This window comes from Pezoporus wallicus, unplaced genomic scaffold (assembly GCF_028554395.1).
Source record: "Pezoporus wallicus isolate ANWC-B61680 ecotype Strahan unplaced genomic scaffold, APGP_CSIRO_Pwel_v1 contig_5542, whole genome shotgun sequence".
Classification (NCBI taxonomy): domain Eukaryota; kingdom Metazoa; phylum Chordata; class Aves; order Psittaciformes; family Psittacidae; genus Pezoporus; species Pezoporus wallicus.
Window position 1 is genome coordinate 595,354 of NW_026640165.1, and position 26,514 is coordinate 621,867.

Sequence of the window (26,514 nt, forward strand, 5' to 3'; positions counted from 1 at the left end):
CACAAGAAGTGAGTAGCTTCTTCTTCACTGCAGAAGACTGCAATCATCACCACATTCATTGTGAGTACATATACCTCTGCACATTTTAGTTGCTCCGTAACAGGAATAAATAGTAACAAAGATAATAATAGAAACAACATGTATCAAACACTAAAATACAGAAGTACATCACAGTGGTACAAAACAAAGATCTCTCCTGGCCCAATATGGTGTCTCTTAAAGAACCAGCAAAGGATGCTTAGGAAGGAGCATAATAAAATTGTAAGGAAGAAAAATTTCCCAACATACACAACTGGCTCTCGGTAATCTTCATTTCAGGGACTTCAATAATTAGGAATAAAATTATACACACATACAGATCTAACCTGTTGAAATACAACATTTCATGTTGTTCTTGTACTGTCAAACTACAAAGAACTAAAAAGACTGTGCTGATTAGGTGCATTAAGATCACAAATCACAAGAGAAATTCATTATAAGGCTGCACATAAACACCAAGAAATTAGAAACAATACTGTCTAGCTCTCAGCAAGACCTGTATATATGGCACTGAGACACACTAGGTTTTAAGCCATCAAAAAGGGAACATATATGAAAATAAATCAGATTTTTAAGACGGTAACTAGAATTTGATTTCATATGTGATGTTGGACCCTTGACAAAACAACGGTTACAACTGCAACTGAGAGGAATGTTTACACTTCTGTGCAAAATCTTCCCTAACAAAATAAGGACATTTACGTTTAACGTATTCCTGTATCGCTGTCCCCAGGTACCCTTAAGCAGAACAGACAAAACACCAAGGATAAATGCACGTTACAGTTCCAGGCTGATTGTCACCATGCAGCACAAGGGAAAAGAGAACTCTGCAGAGCCACTCTGCAGTGGGAAATGGGCAGATCTGGAATCTCTCCTCCCCAAGCATGCCAGGAAACCAAATATTTACCCTCAAGAAGAATATTGTGTTCTGAATCAGTAAACCTATGGCATTTTGGTCCTGCCAGTAGCAAGAGAAAGACCAGGACAACCACTGTCACTCAGGTAGTCAAATCCTCTAGTTGCTTGAAAACCAATGAAACAAATGCTATCATAGCAGCGCAAAGCTGATGGTTGTAACCTAGTGTAAGAAATTTTGGTTTTATTTAAAAAAAAAAAATCTATATTTTTAGGTACACTACAATAGGGACTATAAATTTATAACATCCATTTTTGTCAGTCTTTCTACAGGAAGTCAAGCTTTCAGTCATCCAGGAATTAATAAGTCATGAAATATCAGACATTTAAATTCAATGACCCATTAAATACATTAGATGCAATTTCAAAAGGTATCTATAAATATCTTTATGCATCTGGCATGGATGATCCTGCAAAGAGGTCATAAATACTATTTTTCTACCTTTTACTCAGTTATTATTGGTTTTATAAGGCAAAGAGCATGTAACATCATCTGCCAGCATGAAACTTCATTTGTCACAACTAATTGGAAAGGAAAAAACTTAGTATTCTTCAAACATAACACTTTTTCATACATTTTCCACCACCCTTTAACACAACTGTGAAATCTTGCTGGTTATGCCATATATCACTTAGCTTTTCTAACCGTGAAAAAGAACAATTTCTGACACTTAAATGTTGGGCAAACATACACGTTGGCTAAAAAAGTTGTCAGCTAACCAAGGCAACCAATGAACTGGTGAACTGGCATGCTGGCACACTCACCAGCAATGCTGGTCAATGAATTTAACTGCACTGTATTTGAAGGCAAATGACATGTGGGAAGGAAACAGGCTGGAATGAGAGAAAAGTTTTGTATAAAGTACTATTGCACTTCAAGAAATCCACAAGGGTTGTTTTGCTCTTTGGAGCAGTGACTATGTATGCATTCTATTTAAATATCTGCAAAAGGGGAAGCATTGCTTAGTAACAGTATGCAGCCAATTAGTACTTCACGGCATTCAAAGATAATACCATTTAGGTGGACAAAAACATCTGAAGACACAACCCCTTCCTAGATTCCCCAAAACATCTTGCTATATACATTGAGTTAAAATTTGTGTAGGTAGTAAATACTGACTATATGGCTTCTGCATCATCACAAAATATTTGTGGAGCAACAGAGTCTAAAATACTAATGTGCTACACAAGGCAATTTCTATGTAATTCAGAAATGGATTAAAAGCACAGAAGAACCTACACAAAGGTGCCCTGATTTAGTTTAAGTGGAACACAAGAAACAATTTCTCAGGTCTCCATTTCTGCAGTTGATGTTTTGAGATAGCAACTGTATTTTTTGAATAACCCTTGTGTCAAGACTTTTCTGTAATATTTCTGTAAAATTTCTATAAATCTGATGTTTTAATATTAAAATTAAATCACCATAAAAAGGCTTAAACCCCACCACCCCCGAAGTACAGTATTGATCACCATACTCTCAGAAATCCATACAGAGATCAATGGAAAGGTGAAAAAAAAGCAGGAAAGAATCAAGCAGCCAATCAGACCATTTGATCTCATGGATGAAGGACAGTCACCCTCCTACTAATAGGGCTATTGTCTACTGAAGTGAGAAAACAAAGGAGAAAAACAAAACTGAAGAAAAAGGAGGAATCAGTGATGACTTGGCAAAGACACCACTAGGGCTTGATGAAAAACTACATGTCGTTCCAATCATCTGTCCTACATCCTGAATGCTTTTCCGCCTTCTTGGAGGCCTTTCATATAAGCTTTACACAATGGGTAAGCAGCTCCCGTGGCTATCCTATGGAATCTTTTCAGTAAGCAGAAACAGAAGTATTGCTCAAGCCTATTTAAAAATGTCCACAGCAGAATCTGCATTGAAGCCAATAAACATTTAAAAAATGGCATCAAAGAACCAACTGACCAAGAAGTGTTATCAATCTGCTATTCCTCAGTAAGAGAAGCAGCAGAGACCAAAATGTCATCTAGACTATGCTCTGGTTGAAAATACTTACTATGAGGGTCTTTCCCTCTCTCACACTGAAGGCCCACAGACTTGCTTTTCAGCAAGTTCTCAATACAGCTTGCCCAAGACAACACATTAGAAACAGAACACAGGCAAGGTGATGACTTCCAGGAGCTAGTTATTGGATCAGTGCATCCACATTATTCCTCTGGAGGTGCCTGGCAGCCTGCACTCTCTTCATGGCTGTATTAAATTTTATTACTAGAACTAACATTGTGGGAAGTAGCAGTGCAGATATCCTCCAACTTAACCAGTGTCCAAAACTAAACTCCCAAAGCTATGTCTGCCTTTGCACATCTTGTCCTGAAGAAGCACTACACAGCATTAGTACTCGACTGACTTTTATCTGGAAAGTGTACCGAGACTTCAGCATCTCAAGAACAATTTTAAGACCCCAACCTCATTTCTATGACACAATTTTGCACTAAAGGAAAACAAAAGAGAGAAAAGAACAGAACAAAGGTTCATACAAAGACTTTTCTGTCTCTGAAACTGTTCTCAATTTATTTTATAACAGAGAAATTGTGCAATATGAATGCTACCATGGTAACAACTCACTTTATTGAACAAGAGAGAAAATAATTATCCCAAACCTGCGTATCATGCAAGCACATGCAGTAAATTTAGTACTGCCCTGTTTCCCCTTGCTATTTTTCTTCTTGCAAAGAGAAACAGATTTTGAATTTATACCTTATAGCAAGCCAGGCATCATTTTGCTTGTCCCTCCCACTTCTTTGTATATTTTACACTTCTCAAGTGCATGATGTGAAGGACCCAGTTACTTACTAAAAGAAAAAGGGATTAATGAGTCAGAAATGCTCTTCCCCCTCCTGAGTTAAGTACAGAAGACTCCTATGTAAATGCTTCATGTGTTTAAAAAAAATGAAGCCCTAAGGCAAGCACAGCCCATGCTTAGTATTCACTCAGTATACTTCAGCAGGAAACTTACATTTACAGTAAACCAAAAGTTATTCATCTGTAAACATAAATTAAACCTGGTTTTACTGTTCTGTCACAAATATTCTTTGTGAGAACATGTTTGTGAACATATTGTTATATTTTATATACAAGAGACCATAATATTTTCAGAAGAACTGCATGGATTTAGCCATACAAATCCAATTAATTTCAATAGAAGTTGTATGGCTAAATCCCTGTGCTTGGCTTTGACATTTTGGAAGCAGTGGGGGAGGTTTTTCAAGTCCTGAATATGTATTTTATAAAACTCAGTTTTCTCAAAGAGAAATAAAGTAGCAGGTAGATACTTACAGATTCAACAAACATTTATGTGACTCTGTCTAGAAAATCACATTCCTTGCACAGCAGGCAATGATTTCCACAAAACTTTGTTTCACAAAAAGTAACAGTATTATCCTGCAGTCTATGAGATAAAACTAATCACATGTACACATTAGCTGGATAAATTATTCTTATTCTACCTCCAGTTTTGATCTTTTTTACTTCATTTGCAGTGGATCTGCCTGTCTGATATAAAATGTTAAGGAATGAGTTTAATCTTTTGCTCACAGTTAGAAGATAGCCTGAACAATGCGTTTGGGATAATTCATGTTTTTAAAGGTCGCTTTAAAGAAGTGACTCGGAAGTGCTGTTTAAAAAGATGATCTCATTTGCCACAGACCTTCCTCACTTGCCTTTTTTAGTTTATTTACAATCCTAAATAACCTGAAGAGTAGAAACAAAACCACCCTCACCCAACTTCAGCAACAAAGAACACAGCTAATCTTGGCTATTTCTTGGTAGATTTCTTCCGTTACTAGGAACAATTTACATGTATACACATTCACACACACATACAATACAGGCTATGCAAAATCTTAATTCCACAAGCTGTCTTCATGGAGCTGGAACCCTCCAAACCATCCAAATACAACTTATCTTGATACAAAATCCTTTTAAAAATATGGAATGTAATAGTATGTCCTTTATAAATAAACACACAAATACATATACTACTAAATATGAAGCCCTTACAGAAAATGAAAATATAATTCCAGCAGTTGAACTGGTAAAACTTACAATTATATACAAAACCAGGCAATTTTTAGCTGCCTTTTCTCTTCCTCCAAGCTCTCAACAACCAGTACCAGGATTTCACTTCATAATATATCAACTAGCTGCTTTCCATCTTAACACACATAAAAACAAACCCACTAGAGATGCATGTTTCCCATACAGCAGTTGAACAGTTAAATCTCAAGAGTATTGTAACTGTAGAAGAGATATAAATAACGTCTCATTTTACAATAATTCACAGTCTGCATCCAACAATACTTTTTGTACGGATACAAAAAATTTCTCCAGTTCAGCATAATTCACACAGAGGCAGTCAAAACTTTCTTGTTTTAAAGAAGAGAAAGTTAGTGATCATTAGGGAATTAGCTGGGCATATAAAGTATTTAACAAGCAACTAAACAGTAAGGATAAGTTCACTCAACAAAAGCCATCATGCTGCAGTTTATTTGTCCTGTGTATGCATGGCTTGGCTGGTTGCTCTCAGGAATGCATAGCCCACATGCTAGTTGATGAGGTTTATTTAAAGCTTGTTGCATTTCAAATCAATTGTGACCGTACCCTCAAAATGAGGAACAATAGCCACACTTTTTGCCTGAACTGGATGATAAAGCAGTTAGTTCATAAAAAAACTAATGGCATTTTAGTTGTAATTTTAGAAGGGTTTTTAGAATGTAATTTTAGCTACATTTTAGAAGTAAAAACATTGCTATACAACTGTAAGGCAAAATTTTTCTGCAGTGGTATGTTTTGAAAGCCTTATAATCTGACTGAAAACAAGTTTATAAAAGTATTAGCATGTTACAAAAAAATACACATCATCAATTGGGTTCAATATCTGAAATAGCAGCCCCTCCGTCCAGAAGCTCTCCACAAAGTCTTCTGTGAATACACAAGGATTTACACAAAAGCTGTAAATTCTGGGGTAGAGAACTTTAGTATCCTAAAAATGCTTAACATGATCAAACACAAAGCGATAAAATGCTTAATATATAAATAGACTTAAATAAGAAATTGTTTTGTGAAGAAGACTTTTATCTATAAAGCTTTCCCAATGCAAAATCTTAAAACACCCCTTTTACAACCTCAGCTACTTCTATCCCCCTCACAACTGAGAATCACAGAATGGCTGAGGTCGGCAGGGACCTCTAGAGGTGTCCCGGTCCAACCCCCTTAGGTCAAGCAGGCCCACCTCAATCACACTGCCCAGGACCATGTCCAGCTGGTTTCTGGATATCTTCAAGGATGGAGACTCTACAACTGCCCTGTGCAACCTGTGGTAATGCTCGGTCACTCTCACAGTGAAAAGGTGTTTCCTGATGTTCAGATGGCACCTCCTGTGCTTCACTGTCTGCCCACTGACCCTGGTCCTGTCCCTGGCCACCACTGAGAAGAGCCTGTCTCTGACCTCACTGCATCCTCCCTTCAGGCATCTATTATCCACTGATGAGATACCCTACCCCACCAAGCCTTCTCCTCCCTGAGCTGAACAATCCCAGCTCTCAGCCTTTCCTCTTAGGAGAGACGCTCCAGTCCATCATTTCTGTGGCCTTTCAGTGGACTCGCTCCAGTATGTACATGTCTCTCTTGCACTGGGAAGCCCAGAACTGGACACACTATTCCAGCTGTGGTACTCACCAGTGATGAGCAGAGCAGCAACTCCTTTCAGTTGCTCACTACATTCCTTCACACTCCACACACCTTCTTCTCCTCTTGCTCTATCCTAACTCCTCAACAGAAGATGCTCTACACCCTGTGCCTGGGTCTTGGTTAACTCCTTGCTAAATGTCCAGCACCAGGTCAAACAAAAAACCCCAACCTGTGCATGTGCTAAAGCATCTCCTGAACAGAGGATATGAATATGGACAATCTACATTAGATTTATAAGACTGAGTATCTTTGAAACTTGTGCCTTTCTGTCAATTCCAACCACAAGATAAACTGAAACAAGGTGTGAAGGATATAAACAGGGTGAAAGAACTCACAGATATGCAACTGAGTACGTTTCCTTAGAAAACAAAGGTAAAAAATACTCAAGAAATGAAGAAGCACTTTGAAAAGCAGATACTGTGAATATAAGGCATGTGCTGAAGATCATCACATTCAAACATATTAAGTACTTGGGCAGGGCAGCCTTATCAGTTATCCACAACTACTTATGCTTCAGACAAAACAATGTTTGGATGTAGAGGAATGTACAGCAACTCAGTAACTAAACAAAACACTGACATGTTTATCCTTAACTTCAAGTTTGTTTTGTGGTTGGTCTTGGTGGTGGTGCCTTTGGTTTTTTATGTTTGTTTCGTTTTTATGATATAACCCAAATCCCTCTTTAAAAGAAAGATGATTTAAAAACAGAAACAAGCATGAAATTCCCATGCAGCCTCCTCTCACCAAATGTTCCTGGCTGTCTTTAACAGTACTAGCTTGTTGGAGAAATCAAAGATGAGATACAGCCAGTAGCTATCAATGCCTGCAGGACTGCCTGCTTCGCAAATAGTTTTTAATTCAGAAAAGTAATTTCCATTGTCAGCTAATGAAATGATGCCTCACTGTGAGATTTTTTTAGAGGATAGTCATCATTGTTATCTTGGTGCAGGACTTGGCTTTTAGTGTCTAAATGCTTTTCTTCTTCAAGTGACAAGACTCTCACTCATCTGAACACACACAAAAAATGTGTCTCCCTGCTTTTAGGCTGGCTCATCACCAGCCAGGGCCCGAGTTACAGTTTCCAGCAGCAGAATGCAGCCTATTCAAAACAGCGTGATTAATTTAACTAAAAAGAAAACCATGAGCAGAGAGAAATGGATTAAAAAACAACAAAACCCTACATACATATGGTCTTATCTGAGACTTGCCTTGTTAACATTCCACTTTTTCCAGCCACAGGGTGAAGCACTTGCTGGTACTGCCCGAGTGCAATTGCTGCCCCTGACACTATAACCTGAATACTTCCCCCTCTCTAGCACAACCCAAGGCTGAATTCAGGTATTGTTCCTCCCATTACAAAGGAACTGAAAGAAAGCCACTGCCAGGTTCCCAGAAAGCTGGGGAAAGGCTTCACTGCATTTAACCCTTCGGGCTCCCTGGAACCACCCAGGCAACATCCTCTGGTGTTAGAGACCCACACAGCACCAGTAATTCCCACGTTCTTGGTAACTGCTAAAGGCCGTATTTGAGCATACCACAGATGATACGGGCACAGAGCATGGAAATGGTGCTAGGAAACAGGAGAGTTTAATTTTCTTTGGTGCAATCAGGTGTTACAATTCTCCTATGAAGATCTACTGACAGGACTAGAGATGTAATATGGTATGAACAACTACTCACTTTCTGGGTTGTGGGGTTTTGTTTTTTTGGTTTGTTCCCCCTTCCCCCCCCCCCCCCCAACATATAAATGTATTCAACTTTCCAAATTTGTTCTCTAGGCTCTCTGTAAGAAGAGAATCCAGTAATGTAACTGATTGACGGAAAGGCAGCTGTGCCCAAAAATACACTTTTACCATTTTAATTATATGACCATTATCCACAATAAATATACACTGCTACATTCCTTGTGCTCAGAATGGGAAGTAAAGACAGCAGTATATATGTTATGTTTATGGATATCCAGCTTACCACAGCTGCAGCTTGGTATTTAGATCTGACAAAGAAAAAGCTGAGACAATGAAAAAAGAGTATCTCAAGTACTGATCAAAGAGACTGGCAAATCTTATTTAACAAAGAGGTTAGATTTATATTTGGAAGAAAAACACTGGTAACTTAACACTGGGTCATCCGACTACCTGATATAACCAAAAGTTCCAGTGACACAAATTAAATAATCACCAACATCAGCTATTCAGTAAAGATACAGTCCAGACATCGGGATTTATCACAGCTGCATTTTCATTCAAATCATTAAGTCTGTCACCTTAAATTCAGCAAAGAATTAAAAAATTTCAGAAAAAGATGGCCTTTCAACAACAATTAAATGGCTTTCCAGATGGATCCTCAAATGTCTGCTTGCCGCCTACAGTTTAAGGCTAAGTGTAATATTCTTCCGAATGTACTTCCTAAGTATTGTCACTTAATATCACATATTCCTTCCTTGAACTTTTACTGTTGATCCCTACATTGACCTAAGCGTCCTGACCTATCAATCAGTTTTAAAGTTGATCAGATCAATGCCTGCGTCATTTCACATGAAGTTCTCAACTATGATTACATATGAAACAATCAAACATACAATAAAAAATGTTTAAAAGTATTACAAAATAACTAAGATAAATACTTGCTCATCTTTTCACAAGATGAAAAGTGTAATCTTCCAAATGTCTCCCTTTATGAGCAGTGAGCAACCTGAGTATGTCTGTACTGGGTCAGTGACTTCAGCTACAAACTCCCCAGAGGATGAAGTACACTGGCAAACTTTATGCCCCTGGTTTCCAGTTCCTGCCTCTTCCTATTTAAAACATATTATGATTTAACATCAAAATGAGCAGCTTCTCTCTTACTACCTAAGCAGATTCAGTTAAAAGTATTATGAAGATGACAGTGATTGACAGTTACATGACACACTTGACACACATCACATCTGCCAATACTTACTTTTTTTCCCCATTCATCCAGGTTTATTTTTTTTTTTTAGCTCTGAAGAATAGGGTATTTATTAGTACAACATTTCCTAACTCAACGTGCAAGAAGAGCCATTTAACTGGCTTTTTAACATTTGGTTGTAAAATAAGAGTTAACTGTTTTTTAAATGGACCCCCTGCGTTTCAGTACTTTTATTCATATGAATATAACCTTCAGCGAGCTGACCATCTGATGCAATGGATACTTCATATGGATAGCACTTTTATAGGTAATACTGATAAAAGTATTGTTCCGCTCATGAGGCAGAGGGAGTTAAATCATGAAATATTCAGTTTTAATGAAGATTACTGTATCAAAGGCAAGGCTTAATGCAGAATTGAAGTAAGGATCAAGGTTAATGCCTATTCTAAAGCAAATTTACATAAATTATGTTTCACTAGTGCACCACCAGTCTTATTTTGTTAACTTATATTTGAAATCATAGAGATAGAAAATATCTTTAACATCATTTTCACTCTCCTCCTTCCTAGGCAGAATTCTTTCCTCCAGTTTATGTCTGAATGCTTTGTCCACTATCATTTTGAATAGCTCCAGCAGCGGGGCACTCCACCAAAACTTCAGGGGAAACTATTACACACTTTAACATTTCTAGTAAAAAGGTTGGGTTTTTTTTTATGGTATTTGAAACTAAGATTGCCCTCATCTTATTTCATTACTCCTACTTAGACCTCTTTGGACTCCTTTAAATGAATCCCTTCTTGGCACTTGAAGCTTATAAGACTTTCAAAATTTTTTTTCATCCCCTGGTAGCTATTTAGTCAAATTAGTGTAGGGATCATCTCTCTTCATTTGAACATCACCAAGCACACAGAGAGCTATAAGTAATAATTACATCTGTTCATTTCCTTTAATCTTTCTTCACAAGTCATTCCCTTCTAGCCTTTAATTTTTGCCACTCTTTATGCCTACATCTTCTTTTAAGTGTTATTACTTTCCAATTATTTGACTTTTTCCGAACAGCTTTATTTCAGGTTATTTCCACTTATACATGCTAATTTGAATTTACCACTTCATTCTGACTTTTCACTGATGGGGGGGGTGGGGTGGGTTTGGGGTTTTGTTTGTTTTCTTTAACAAAACATCAGGCAAAATCTCACCTCTGTTCATGTCAAAGAACCACAGGAATTAAAACAAAAATTACCCACGCTAAAAAGCAGCATTTTAGCTTACTGAAAATATGGTAAGTGTAGGTGCCTAATCACTTCAAACTGTCTACATTACTTACTTTTATGTTTAGTTCTGTTTTTCCAGGTCTTAGGCACTATCAACTTCGGGCAGTCTGAAACACCTTTGGTTTTCAGAGTACAGACAATTAACCTTCTTTCTTTGTACCTGTCTTTTTTAGTATCTGCATAAACACTTTTACTAACAAGAGAATTAAATAAAGACTTCAAGCACTATTTTTTATCTCCTATCATATTGATGATTTCTAGCACAATTACCACTTTCCATCCTGCCTACTCCAACACATCGAGCTACCACTGGTGCCTCAGCACTATGCAAAGTTACAAAAGCCTCACCTGAACCAGACCAAGATGGCTTCACTCTCATCGGATGGCAGTCTGGCACACTGAAGTGAATTCCAGACAATGAGTAGAATTAAAATTTGGGCTATTTTTTGGTATGGGATATGAGAATAAGACACTGGTTTGAGTAGGTATTAATCTAATCACAGAAATGATAAAAGTATATTTCTTTCCTGCTAAGGAGATATTGCCATGCTAAAGCTCTACCTGTACCTCTTTACTTCTCCCTGTCATTAAGAACTGGACTGGTTCTGGTCACGGATGCATAGAGAACACACTAAATTAAGTAGTAAGTAACACTCCACAAGTTAGTACTGTGAAATGCCTACCACAAGGTTAAAACCAGTGACGTCTCAATGGTTTTTGCTTTGTCTAGGGGAGAAAGCAAAAGGCAGCCCAGCCTACCATGCAACAGCTCCAGTCAGCCAGTCACCATGTGTTCCCAGTTAGTTATCCTTCCCCCTTCACTACTTCTACTGGTAGTCCTTGCATTTTATGATACAAATTCATAATTTAAACAAAAGCTCCGCTTTTGTCAAAAGCTCCTTTGTAACAGCTAAGTATCCATGATGAAATTAAATGGTAAATCTCTGTCCTTATTAACTAACAGGCAGCCAGCTAAAAGCAAAAGATATGTTTTTCAGGATACAATCAAAAAGCAATACAGAGGGTTTATGCCATTGATGGCCCTGCTATACCTGTTCAGTGAATCAGAAGAGATTACTTCAGTTTCCCAATCTTCTAGGCTGGCAGTCTAGCATCTTTCACAAGCACTACAGTCACACAAATTATTAAAAAGCTTTTCTCTGCACCATCAGTGTCATACATCCATTAGAGGCCACTCCAGGCTACAAAATATTTGTTGCAAAAAGTCTTCCTAGGCCATATGCTAGTGATAAATAAAAAAGGCTGAAAAAGATCATTTTGTAACAACAATCCTCAGTTTTCTTCTCATGTCTGTGTGGTAATCTCTTAAGTCAATCTGTTTACTCTCCGTATCAACCATAGCGTTTTTTTTTTTTGCGTATGATTTGTTCATCTGTTGATGTGCTCCTTCATATTTCTTGTCTAAATATCTAGAACATGGAAGACCTCCTTGTTCATTTTATGTAGGTCACAGATGGTCTAAAACATACCCAGCAGTCTTCAATTATTAAATTAGATCAACTTGGGTCATCATTTTCTCTATCTATGCCTTTAATAAATACTTCAGCTACCACCCCTCCTGGGTTTTTTTTCAAACTCACTAGTAACCAATGTCTGAATTCTGAACCTTTCAGAAGCTACACGTGTCCTGTCTGTATATTCTGCCCCTCTTACTGGAATGTTCTAATGCATTCATAAAAGAATGGTAAATTTCCCACTTTTCATTTGTATTATATTTCGAGAAGCACATACGGAAGGTAAGCAGAAAGGAAAAAAATATATGTAAAAACATGCACACTGAAAGATACCTTTCAATGTTTTATGTGAATTGCTATGGAGAGGTAGCACCATGTGTTGTTAAAAATGCCAACATACACAAATTTACAGTAATATTCAAAAATATTATTTAGAAAACAAAACGCTAATTTGGGTATTAAAATACAGAAATTTTGGTACTGGGATTTATTTTAATTTTTATGACCTCATACAGATTTTAAATTTTCCCAATCACATGTTAATGCAACACACTTACAGACCAGCATCTGCTCATCTGAACTAGATCTGCCTTCAAATATTACAATTTTCATTTAAGCTATGCCCAAAATCCACTCTGCATAAGCTAAGTCATATTTTGAAATTTTACCTCTAAAATGCTTCCTGAAATTTAAATAACCGAGTGACCTTTTACTTTTTTTTGTAATTCTTCTATCAATTCCACTCGCAGAGGTTCACCCTGCCTCTGCGCATTTCAAATAAAGGTGGAAGATCCAACCTTTCTTGACATACTTAGCTTTCTCACATAGAAAAAAGATCACTCTCAGAGTGTTTCCTACAAGACACTGAGCTGCTCTGCAGATGCTGTTACTGAAATACGGTTCAAAGATATATGGTTCATGTTGCAATTTCAAGGATGTAAAATGACAGATCACTACCACAGAATTCTGTAAAATAAGCTTCTACCAGGAAAACCTTGTCATTGAAAAGACAGGGCTTCAGCGGTTGCTCTCAGGAATAAGTAAAGAGCGATCTATCAAAACAAAAGATGGGAAGGCCAACCCCAGCTTGCCTGCCACCCAATGCAACCCTGGGCAGGCTCTTCCCAGGTATACAGTGCAGCATAACCAGCCAACTTAATCCACAGGAGGAATGAGTGGGAAGATGTATAAATCAATCATTTCCCCTATTCTGCAAGCATTTTGACTAGGAATATGACATCCAAGAAGGGATATTTGATGGTGCATTTTTCTGTTTATTTTACAAGCAACTCAGTATAATCACTGAGAAAACACCTTTTGGTCAGTATGAAGAGTAACTATTGAGAAAACACTTTTCAGTCCTTCAGGACACAATACTTTAGATAAACACATCGTAAATTTGAGGTATTCTTGACTCCCTGTCTAATTGATGGAGCAAAATCAGTACATCAGGACATGCTACACTGTAACCTAATCTAGATATTTAAGCTTTTCATAAACAGAGTGGCTTTACATGCTCACGTCTACATCAAGGCACATGGGATGTTCTCTACATGTCTATTTCTCTCCATTAACCAGAAATGCACCCTAAGTGACTAGGTCAGATATACTTTTACTCTGCAGACACTCACACACAGCAAGAAATCAATCTCATCCAAAATAATCACATTATTTTTTCTGTCATCCACCCTCCTTCACTGCATGTGAGAAATTAAATCGTAAGGTGGTAAGGACAGAGACCTTGTGCAGCTCCTAATGCACCTTCAGATACTCAGCAATGCCTCTTCTAAAAACATATTTTTCTGAATGAAGCTTTTCCAAGTCTGAGCTGCTGTAAGATTTGTTTCAGCCTATTCTGACACTCTTCCTATTTTAAATAAGTAATATTTCCAACACTTACTAAGAATATAAACTTTGCATAAGTGAGATTTGCTCATACCCTGCTAACAATTTTCCACATGCTCCCTCCCCCCATTATTTTCCAGTTTTCATTTCCATAGACGGGGAAGAGAGATTAAGCCAATTCTTAACTATCCCTCATGTATCAGGAGGCATTCTGTTGTCAACAAGCTTCATATTTTGAAATCCTCTCTTTCAAATTAACTGTAATGCAGCTGCTGCTTTTGTCCAAGATACTGTGGCAAGCCCCACTATCCCTATCAAATGGACACAGAAGGCAGCAGAGGGTCTTTGGAGGAGGAGAGATGTCAAGTAGAAAGTCAGTAGTCAGAACTGACTGCAGCTGGCAGGGCAGAAACAGTACAAGTATTCACTGAAGTGATCCAACATATTCTTTAATGTACCATTTTGCTACCTTGTGCTCTAACACTGTACATGTACTTAGCCTCAGTACTTTCCAGCCTCATAAAAAACCAGAAGAGGTCCCTGGTACAGATACAATGCCACAGATTTATTTCATATGTGATACAGCAGAATCATCTGTATTGAAGTGACAAGTGGGGTGTAACTATCTAAAAAGAATATAACCTAGATAGGGAGATGTAAGAGCACATTAGGCAGGCAGCAGACAGGGACCATATCAGAACCAGCACAAGCAGCATATCAGTAAAGAGAACATAAAATTATAGCCAACTCTTTAACCAGTCTTCATGCTGTTACTGAAGCTGCAATTACATTCATTACTGTATGCGCAGAGAAGAGACATATTTAATAAGCGAAGACTTGCAAAATTAAGATCTTCAGAGGATATCTGTGCCCTTACAACTCTGCTGAAGTAAGGAGCACATAAAGCTATTTAAGCTAAACGACAATGTTAGCAAAAAGTAAAGCAGGTAAAATTGGCCTGGAGTAGTATTAAACCTGTAACTAGACATTAGCGCTAGCCAAGAGGGAAGTGAAGAAATGGGGATGCTCGATGTAACAATTTGACTACACAGGCTAGTTCGAGGTTTAAAATTGTGCGTCACTGTACCAGGTTCTGTACAAGTACTCAATAAAGAGATGGTTCACTCCCCCAGACTGGCTGCGATCCAAATTTTCAGAAACCAGCCAAATCATTTTTAAGGAAGAGACAGATAAAATTTATGAAGTGCTAATAACATCACCTGGAGGCCCAACAGGTTCCTTCTAGTCTTACATCTTCCTAACCATATCATCTTGAACTAAGAGACTTGCAAGAGAATTAATGAATGCTACCCTAATTCTCTGATTTGCCTCATCTTAGTACTGTGTCCTAACTTATTTCTATGAATATCTGGTGATTCTGGAACAGATTATGTGCATACACGAAATGGTTAAAGCAAACTGATTAAAAAACTTATCATACACAGGCCAGTTTTAGATATATGTGTTATCAAGAGAGGTTCTGCAGTATTTGCTTAATTAATCTTTGCTGTCTTAACAGATGAACCAGATGTACTATTATGTTCTTTGTTCTTCCCTAAAGAGGGGATGAGCCGATTATTTATCTCCAAACAATAGGAGTTCATGTACCACAGTGAAGAATTTTTTTTTAATCTGGGAGGCAATCACTAACAAGCTTCAGCTGCAACTGCTTGATGTAAACACAGTGTGAATTTGTTCCTGGAGTACTGAAGGATGCTCCCTCCACAAAGTGCCTGAAGCCAATTTCTAAATAATTATGTAAAGAAAGGGATGGAAAGGACAGAGTTTGGAAGGAGGGAAGAAACTGTCTCATCTTCCATGTATTCATATTTACTTCCTTTATACACTAACACGTTTTCATAGATAAGTTAAAATTTGAAGCTTCAATACTGTTTACAAATAATGCACCAAGAGAACAGAAGCTGAAGAAACTGTTGGCTGATGCAACACATTCCCTTTGTTATATAGCATGCAATCTAAGACATGTGAAGGGCTCAAAGAGATATATAACATTAAGATCACAGGGACACCAGAATTGTTTGTGAAAGTTACTAACACATTCAGGGAGTATGTAAGTCTTCATCACTTTTGTAGGAAACTTGCGTAGCTACCTCAAAACCTGCATTTTTTATTTGATTGTATCTAAAAAGTACAAATTTAGTGTAAATCAATATTAGAAAGCCTTATCATAGCGCTAGTTACTGGTTTATTTGACTCTGCAAATTCTTAGGGAGATGCTAATGAAATACAAACTAAGATGAAACAGCAAGAATATTTTTAAATGAGTTGGTTTTTTCTAGATAAAAGGCAGAACAAATTTAGGAATTCCCTTTATCTTCCTGAGAAACTCAATTTCATCTGAAGCCTTCTCTCCCTCCCTCCCTCTCAATAGCCTTTCCTTTGTCATAACCAAAATTTCTTCTAATAAAACTGGTTTTCAATAATTCACAACAATTTTTCTTGTTAAATGCATTAAGTTTCTAAGACACAGATTAAGTGCAAAGCTAGGCACTATCACCAGAAGCTCTTCGCAGAAATAAGGTAAGTGTTCTACTTTAAATTACTGAAAAGAAAGAATTCAAACAGAATAGAATTTGATTAAGAAAGCCTCCCAAGAGATTCTAAAGCTGTATTAAATATATACCCCCACAAAATGAGAACAAGATCATACTAGGTCAAACAACATAACATAGCTCAAATATAACTAGTTTTTCTAAAAGATGCTCTTTTTTCTTCAACTAAAACTAGAAGGAATCAAGCCGATTAGTTTCTTCACAATTTTAATTAGAAAGTACTACTTGAACTAAGAATACTTTAATTTTTATTCACAGCCATGCTGAGACTTAAAAAAAAACATACAGTCAGCTATTTGGTTAAAAGCAAGTAATGTTTTCCCCTTTCCTTTTGCTGAACAGCAGGCTCTCTCAAGCTGCCATAGTCAGTGCTAAAGTGCTAACTATGTCACCATGCTGTGCATCACATTAAGTTCCTATTTCAGCTCATGAATTTCTGCCAGATTAGTCCAGTGACCAGTAACAGAAAATGAGAAAATAAGAGTTATTTATTACCTCTTATCATCATCTTCCCAAACCTACTGAAAATCAAGAGTACTGATCAATAGATTACTGTACTTTCTAATCAATAGACAGATCCAGCAAAATTAAGCATGTCTGATGCATAATCGACCTAGAAAGAATTAGGCATTAGGATTAAATACAACAGTAATAATATAAGCTTATAAAAAATGCAGCTACAAGTTTCTGACTGCAAAGAAAGCCGTTCTAACAATTTAAGCCCATCTTTTAAGTACTGGACAACCATGAAGTAACAGGACAAAAAGGTGCATTAGAACCCCATTTGGACAGTAAACCTGAAGGGGATATACAAATCATACATACATTTTGTATATAACGTAAGACTAAAAAATATGCTGTAGTGGCAAGATGTGTCTATGTATCTTCACCTGTACTGGAAGAGGAGGGGAAGCTTATTAGAACCAGTAAAGAGAATGAGATAACTCCAGAGTCTAAGGTTTATATTCAGTCATTCCTACCATAGAGAGGCTATGAAGCAAAAGTCTTCTGATGGACTAGACAGAGAGGTATATATCAAATCTTAGCAGTTTTCATGAAAAATAATAAAAAGGATAAAAAAAGCTTTTAAGACCTTTTCCATCTATTTCCATTTTTTTTGTAAAAATAAATACTTCCCCCTGCAAGAAATCATAATATGACCACTATGGGGATGACAACTTTCACAGGCAGACTGGATTAAGCTGTGTGATTTTATGTACTTTCCTCTGAAACAAGAGTAGGCCAGTGAAATGCAAACAATCATTTGCAGATTAAATCAACAGGACAGAAGCAGAGGCTGATGACATTTTCTCTTGTAATTTAAATCTAGAACTCAAGAAACCACAAAGATAGGGAAATCTCAGAATCATAGAATGGTTGAGGGTGGAAGGGACCACTGGAGGTCATCTAGTCCAACGTCCCTGCTCAAGCAAGGTCATCCAGAGCACATTACTCAGGATTGTGTCCAAACAGCTCCTGAGTATCTCCAGGGAAGGAGACTCCATAGCCTCTCTGGATAACTTACTCTAATGCTCAGTCACCCTCACAGTAAACAATTTCACCCTTACGTTCAGGTGGAACTTCCTGTGTCTTAGTTTATGCCCACTGCCCCTTGTCCTACTGCCTAGTACCACTGAGAAGAAGGGAGGACGTCAAGTGAATGGGACCAGACTCAATACTTACATACATTGATCAGACCCCCCTGACCCTTCTCTCATCCAGGCTGAGCAGGCCCCACTCCCTGAGCTCTTCCTTATATGAGAGATGCTCATATAATGTTTGGTCATATCCCAGAAACAAAATTTAAGAAAAAAATTACATACACCTGCAACTCCAAGAGACACCAACTTTAACAATTATCTCATTTCTGAATGTCTGCTACTTTAATACTCAGTAATTCAACATTTAAACAACATACAAAATAATTGTTCAAATATATCAACGTTTTTGTATATGACTATTTAAACCTCTACCTAATCTCGAGGTACTGCTGCTCAGTACTTCCTTAATGGGTGTATTAAGCAAAGTAAGACACTCTCCAAATTCAGATGCATGATAAACTGTAATTAAGTCTTGAATCACTTGCAAAGTTATTCATGAGATTAAAAACTTTCCTGGTAAACATTCAACCAGAAAACAAGAAATCTCACCAAAATATAAACTTCAATCATGAAGTTCTGAATATTAAGTTGATGTAAGAACAGGACAGAAGTACATTCTACCAAGGAGTCATCCCATACACTTACGTAGCCAACATTGCTATGAACTTATTTCAGGTAAAATTTTAGCACTGACTCTATGTGGTTATCCAGAAGAAAGACAAGCACAACAGTTTGGAACTGTCACAGTAAAAGGGAAGCAAAGAAAAGTGGCTTCAGAGAAGAAAAAGCAGAATCAGCAGGAACTTCCATTTTTTCAGCATTTTGCTTTTTTCAAAAAGACTAATGACCCGCCCTGAAAAAATCTACTTATGACACAACCATTGCAAGAGCATGTTCTGTATTTTTCACACACTCTAAATTAAAAATGGCTCTCACTTATCTTTGTTCTGTCTCTTCGGGAATAGCACAGCACAACACAACACACATTTTCAAACAGATCTTTTCCCTGGAAACTCTCCAGTCAAAAGTGAGCAGGTAGGCAAGTATTCCAGTTGTCTTAAATGCTCTAGTCAGATGTAAAATGCTCTTATGAGCAGTCCCCACAAAAGCAAGGAAAGCTGGAAAACCATACAGGAACAGCTGATCTGGCAAAAATGAATAATTCTCATTCTGCCAAGAGCTGTCAAGTGCAGAATGGAAAACTTAGTATTTCCAAACATTAACACAAACTGAGCTTGTAGAAGCAATTGCAGTGTTTTACACTTGGAAAAAAAAAAACCCTGTTGACAGCATTCCTCTTTATCAAAGTTCCTACATCAAGAGGATCTAATATAACGCATTAACAGAGTTAGTTCTACAATTGTGGTGTGGGTATCTAGTGTCCAGGAAGGCTATGCAATAATAAAAGCAAACCCTTCATCAAATAAGTAAATAACGGAGCCAGACATCTTTTCCATCCTGCAATCAGAATTTTACCATAGTTGGCAAGTTACAAAAAGGGTAGCTTAAGTACCAAATTCTGATCTGAAAAAAAAGAAAGATATAAAGCATATTTCTAACACAACAGGGACAAAGAAATCCTGCAAGTAAATTGCCACATACTGTTCCAGTTTACACATGTAACACTATTTTTTTCTCCATCTATCCATGTTCGGCAGACAAGAAAGCAAGACAAAAAGAAAAGAAATCTCTCAGATTTTTATACTCCATGAAAAGGCATTTCTTTTTTTTTTTTCCCTCTTTAATTGAAGGAAATTACATTCCTCTGGCTCCCTCCAGCTGGAGGCATGCTATGTACATCAGTGGGTTTGTGTATTTCTAATAGACCCACTGTACATCAATACCAGCACTTAGCACACTACTCTAAATCTCGTATCTGCAGACTTATTCTAACTTCAGATAAAAAGCTCCTGCTCCGTGGCCAGCAATTTGCCATGCTATTCACTGCTTTTCCAGACTGAAATATTTTAAGTTGGTTAACCTTCATTCCAAGTTCTTACACATTTATAATTATATTAGTTTCAAGAATTTGTGGTATTCTTAGGAAATTCAGATTCTTTTCTTAGATCCAGTTTCAAACAGATAAGAAATCTCTAATAAATGAAATTTAGACTGAGGTGCAAAACACGCAATATACCTTATACACAGGGATAAACAGCCTTTGTAGAAATGTGTTTCCAAATGCACTATAGTTAGAAGTAAATTCTAACTATACAACTACCTAAGAATTTCAGTGGAATATAATGAGCAACAGTAAAACCAAACCTGGTGCAAAATATAAATAGAAACCAAACTTTTCTAAGGTGATCTTACAGTCTCATGCACTAGAGTGAAAATGCAAACAGAACTGAACTTACTGATCAGTTTAGCTACCTATTCAGCAATTTTCAGCTATTACTACATTCTGAGAAGTTATCACATCTCTCTGCATAGATGTCTTTCCAAACATTCAGGGATGCATTAACAGGAATAAAATCTGCAGAAGTATGCAAGGCAAAAGGTCTAATTCAATTTTTACATAATACAGATATCATAACTCAAAACTACAGGTAGATCTAGTCAATTCTCTTTATGAAAAGTGTATTTCACAGGAAAGCTGAAGCAAGATAAAATGTCTAGAAAATGAAAAATGGTTCGGATTACTGAAATGATTTGAAGAAGGAACTGAAAAATCATTTTGGTAGAGGAAAGGTTAATTTTGGCTTGTACACCATAACATAAGCTATAATTATGACAATGAAAATATCTACTTGCTTATTGGTTGTGATATAAATTTAGATGCCCTTGTAGCCTTTAATGTAAAATGAGCTGATTTAAATCAGTGCTGATAATTCTGGCACAATGTTTGGTGTACAGATTCACCCATGTCCTATACTAACGCACATTTTTATGACGAGAATAATGTTATATTTCTGTCTGAACGTGGGAAACGTAAAATGAAGCTCTCCTCTTATACATACCAGAACTGAGTAGACTTTCAGAACCTTTGCAAAATGCACTTTTGGTAGGCATTATAAAGTTTCTTTGTATCCCCATGTTTTGTAATAATTGCACTTGGATACAATGCACACTTCATATTCTGCACAGTAAGTCCAGAAGACACATAAATCATACTCCTGGTTGCCCCCTAAGCCTGAAAATGCATCGACTGCTGTACCTAGGTAAGGAAAACCTATGATTTATCTGCTGTTGTAAGATGCATACTGTATACCCCAACGTTTTTAACATTGTGTGAAAGTACATCTGAAGTCCTCAACATCAAAAGGACATGGAACTGGTGGAACAAGTCCACAAAAATGATCAGGGGACTGGAACACCTCCCATATGAAGATAGGCTGAGAAAGTTGGGGCTGTTCAGCCTGGAGAAGGCTGCGTGGAGACCTCATAGCAGCCTTCCAGTATCTGAAGGGGGGCTACAGGGATGCTGGGGATGGACTATTCATTAGGGACTGCAGTGACAGGACAAGGAGTAACGGGTTAAAACTTAAACAGGGGAAGTTTAGATTGGATATAAGGAAGAAATTCTTTACTGGTGAGGCACTGGAATGGGTTTTCCAGGGAGGCTGCGAATGCTCCATCCCTGGAGGTGTTCAAGGCCAGGCTGGACAAAGCCTTGGGTGACATGGTTTAGTGTGAGGAGTCCCTGCCCATGACAAGGGGGTTGGAAATGGATAATCTTAAAGTCCTTTCAGTCACATGCTTGACCTAGCCATACATCTGATCAAAACATCAACTGTGTGAGTTCTGTCCCAGGCACAGAACATGACTGCCCAGTGATGGTGGCAATACCGTCTTCAATCTGTTAAATTATTAAATTATAAGTCCATATGAAGAAAGAACATTTAAAGATCTTGTCCTCTGAAAGTGCTGCAGAAATCAATAGTGCTTTAAGCTCTGTTATCTCTGGTTTTAAATACCAAGCAAATAATTTCAAAAAACAAATTTAGTGACATGTTACACTAACACAATGTATTAAAAACCAGTATCACAACAAATCAGAACTACTAAGAAAACCAGTGAATATTCTGGAGGAAAAGGAGTACTAAAAACTTATCAAAAAAATACAGACCTATATTCACATACATACTTACAACAGTAGCCTAACATAACAATAAAAATCTTACTTTAACTTTTTCTCAATCAATCCTCACTAAATGTATTAAAATTTTACCTAAAACCAGCACAAAACTGAGAGAAATTTCAGCTTTTATGGGGGTAACTGAAACAATTTTCATTTGCAGAAGTGGAAACTTGGATGTTTGGGTTTTTTCCCCTGGTGCTACTCCCTGGTACTGGTTAGTGAGAAAAAACAAAATGAATGAGCCCCATTCTTTCTCATGTAACCCAATTACAGCAAGAAGTTCCAGCAGGACAAGCTTAGTCTCTTATCAATTGCAAAGACCACACTTCTGAAAGGAACACATTAACTTTTTGTTTGAAAAAAGTATGAGAACATGTTAAGGACTAATTAACACCAAAAGGCAAAAGTTAGATTAAGATTCAAATTTTAGGTTGAAATTCTATTCAGTAAAAATGAAAGATTTTCAATAAACCCTAGCATTAACCAGAAAATTGAAATTTTGCTCCTTATTAGCATAAAAGTTTCATTTTTGAAAAGCTAATAACCAAAATTTTCATGTGAATAGAAATTATGCACATGAAACAAGAAGCAATAAGAAATATCAGCAACATGACAGAACTTGAAGCAGCTGCTACTCCTTCTTGAATCTTGACTGACATTGTTGATCAACTTTAAAGCTAAGACACGCTATTTTCTGACAGTACATGGGGAGAATTAATAAGTGTTTGGTTCATGTACAGCCTTTCAGTTTACAAATTAAAGAGAACTAAAAATTAATTTTGAATCAGTTAATAGGCCCAACATTTTATTTAAAACATTTTAAACTTCTGTACAATTCAAGAATGATTTCCATGATGTACACACAAACAAGCAAATAAAAGCTTATGGTATCTAGCAGTATTGATACTGCTAAGGATAATCCAGCTCCTAAATATTTATTCAAAAAATATATTTACAGAACAACTAGTGGCAAAAATCAATGGAATGTAAGTTGGTTTAAACTATGGAATTTAATTTTATGCCTAGATAGAACTACTTCCAAAACCCTATTTTAAATTCTGCTGCATTTTTTTCATTTACATTAGATTTTGAATGCAAAAATGGCTTTAATAATTAAAAATATTATAAATTCACTTATAAATCTTGATTTTGTAAAAAAAAATTTAATTTCAACTTCTTTGCCCTAACCTGGTTAAGGCTTAATACAACCTTTTTCTTTTTTATCGCTTAATCTTTATATATTCAGAAAAAATAAAGAATTCCAGTTGTTCTTTGATACCACTGCCACCTAGTGTACACTCTAAATTAGATTGAAGCATTTACACAGATTTTTTCAGTCTGCAATTTAGTCTAAGAGGGAATTACACTATAGTGTATACAATATAGTGTAAACTATGCCTTCGGTAATTCTTAACTGTGCCTTGAAATAATGACATGTTCTCTCATCTGGATGCACGTAAAATATGCAGACATTACTAAATTAGAAATACACTGTAAAACTGTTATATGATACATCCATGTCTTTTCAAGTCATGCTATGAGATGAATGGGTCAGGGAGAGACTTAAAACAAGTAGTACCTACACAGTGGATCACCAGTAGATTCGGAGAAGTGGTGAAACCAATCTGAACATTACTTGGACTGTATCTATCTTACTTTTTTCTCAATTTTAATAACAGTGTTATACGACTCCGTTTATTACTGAACTAAACCTAGATCAATCATTGTTGATAATCTAACATCATTAAATAAGACAACTGCCTTCTGCCTCAGTATTCTGAATTTCAGCTTCAACATTTGGTGCCTTCAATCAAAAATGCACCGCGCAGAGGAAAACACAAAGCCAGTATCCTGCAAGACTGACCGATACCTTGACAGACTTTACAGTACAGTAAATTAAAGAATCAACAAAACATTCATAAAAAAAACAGGCTACGTCTGACACTAGCCAGAAAAAAAAGAGATCATAGATATAGCTGGCCAAATTTATGCATCTTTATGAACACCAAGATCCTTGTGTTCTTTGCGCCTCAAAATTGCTGTAAGTAGCTACAAGGTTGCAGTAATCACTCAAAGTCTAGTCGGAAACTACCTGCTTCAACAACAGTTGGTGTCCTTTCATATGACATTTGCCCATCAGAAACTTCACGTAGCTTTGAAATACTAGAAGAGTTAGGGTTGAAACAGAGTTAGGGTTCCTTCTTGAATACACAGGGAATTCCTGAGGTGCTGTGAAATCACAGAAGAAAGGCAAGAAACAAGTACAGGATGCATAAATGTGTCTAAACTTTATTTTTCAGCCACTTCCTGACCACCTCTGAAGCTATTCCATTGACATCTCAAGGGGGGGGGGCAGACTGTAAGCTGAAAAACTACGTATCTAGTTACAAAAAAGTAAATGCTTGTATTAGATTTTCCAAGTTGATGTCTAATAATGTCTCATGCTTCAGATCATATAATAGCCTTTAACTAAAGGAGCTTGATAGAGATTATGTGAAGGTTTAAGTTGCCTATCGCATCTGTAAAGCACTTGGGTCCCCTCCACTATTAATGAAGATATGCACCTACCGACAGTTAAATAAAGCACTACAATTCCCTAGCTTCTCTGTTGGCTGATTTTACAATATGTATATTTACTGTTGGTTATTCTACAAATTTGGGAGATTAATTCTGCCAAATATTTGTGTGAACACTGAACAGGAATGATTAAAGCAGTAACAAACTGTTACGCATCTTGAGCATATGTGTCCTAGAACTTTACAGGAAAGCAGACATCAGATGCAAATAATCTTTTGTTAAATGTGAGACCTAGCAAGGAAAAGTAAAAAATATTTCTATAGGCAAAAGTTAAGCACAACTGGAAAGCAGGAAAGAAATCGAGATCTTCTAAGGTAAACATGAAAAGCCTAGGAATCAAGTCGACAACAGAAAACTATCTTTACTTATACAGGTATTTACACTTGACAAACCCAGAGCTCTAGAGAAAACTAGATTTACTCAGTTCTTTTCAACTCCACAGTTATGCTGCCATCTAGCGAAATTGGACACTCTCTTCTGCAAGAGCTGGTCTGAATGAAAACATTATCCCTAAAATACATGTATGACAACACTTTTCACCTCCAAATACCTTATTCCTCTCTCTGCTCTTTCTTCACCACTGTATTTCTGTAACACGTGTTACAAGGTAACTAATTTTGGCTATAGGACAGTGAACATTTACACACTTAACTGAAATACAAAAAGGGTAACAGACTTCAGTGAGAAGCCACAGAACTAATAAACACGTATCACAGCCCAGGATCAGGAAAAGTTAACTATTAGGTTTCTTCCTGAATTCATAGCTAGTATTACAGACAAATATTATGCTAAGCTTTCACCTTTAGATTACTGCTGTGGTTGTTTTCTCACTATATTTAATTCAAATTAGATGGACTGAGAATAGATACAAAAAAAAAAAAAGTAAAACCCTTTCAAAAATTCCAGACAGTAAAAAAGAAATGAAAAAAATAAGTACACACTCACCTGGGAAAATATATTTGCAGTTGGAGCAACTCTGTTGTCCACAATACTATATAATATTGCTAACAATCTGTCCAGGGGAAATGGCTTTGGCCCAAGCAGGTGATTGCTGGTCTACAACAGAAACAAGATATTTTCAGTGCAATAGATCTTTCCTGGAGTACCACAAGATGTTGTTCTCACATTCTTTTGGTCTCCGGGGAGGCACTGTAATTCAAAAAAGTCATATAGCCTGCTTACACGAGTACACACTTATTGATTGAGATAAAGATATAGAGTTCTATTTAACATGGCAAGAGTTCAAACTACACAATAAATAAGAACATTTTTGAGCTATACAGTGGATCTGATGCCAGATTTCCTGTCACTAGGTTTCTAGATTTACTTGTCCTATTAAATTACCTTGCGCAACCTAGGAATTGAAGAGGAAAAAATATATTTTACAGCGTTCCCACGATGCATATAGTTTTCTTCTGTTTATCAACAGGAAGACCAGTTAGGCTTCTTAGCAGCACACTGAATTTTTAGCTAGTGAAAAAAATGTAAAGGTTTAGATTTATTCTATTGTCTACAGTCAGTCTATAATCCATAATCAC

At 36.8% G+C, this 26,514-nt stretch overlaps 1 protein-coding gene across 1 annotated transcript in view; it reads right to left on the reverse strand.

The window, feature by feature from the left end:
• The window catches only part of ORC5 (origin recognition complex subunit 5), a 72,180-nt gene that overhangs the window by 13,970 nt on the left and 31,696 nt on the right, over window positions 1-26,514 (reverse strand). Inside the window, exon 13 of the mRNA XM_057417893.1 lies at window positions 25,922-26,032. Within this exon, the coding sequence (XP_057273876.1) occupies window positions 25,922-26,032 (111 nt within the window). The remainder of the gene's footprint in view (window positions 1-25,921; window positions 26,033-26,514) is intronic.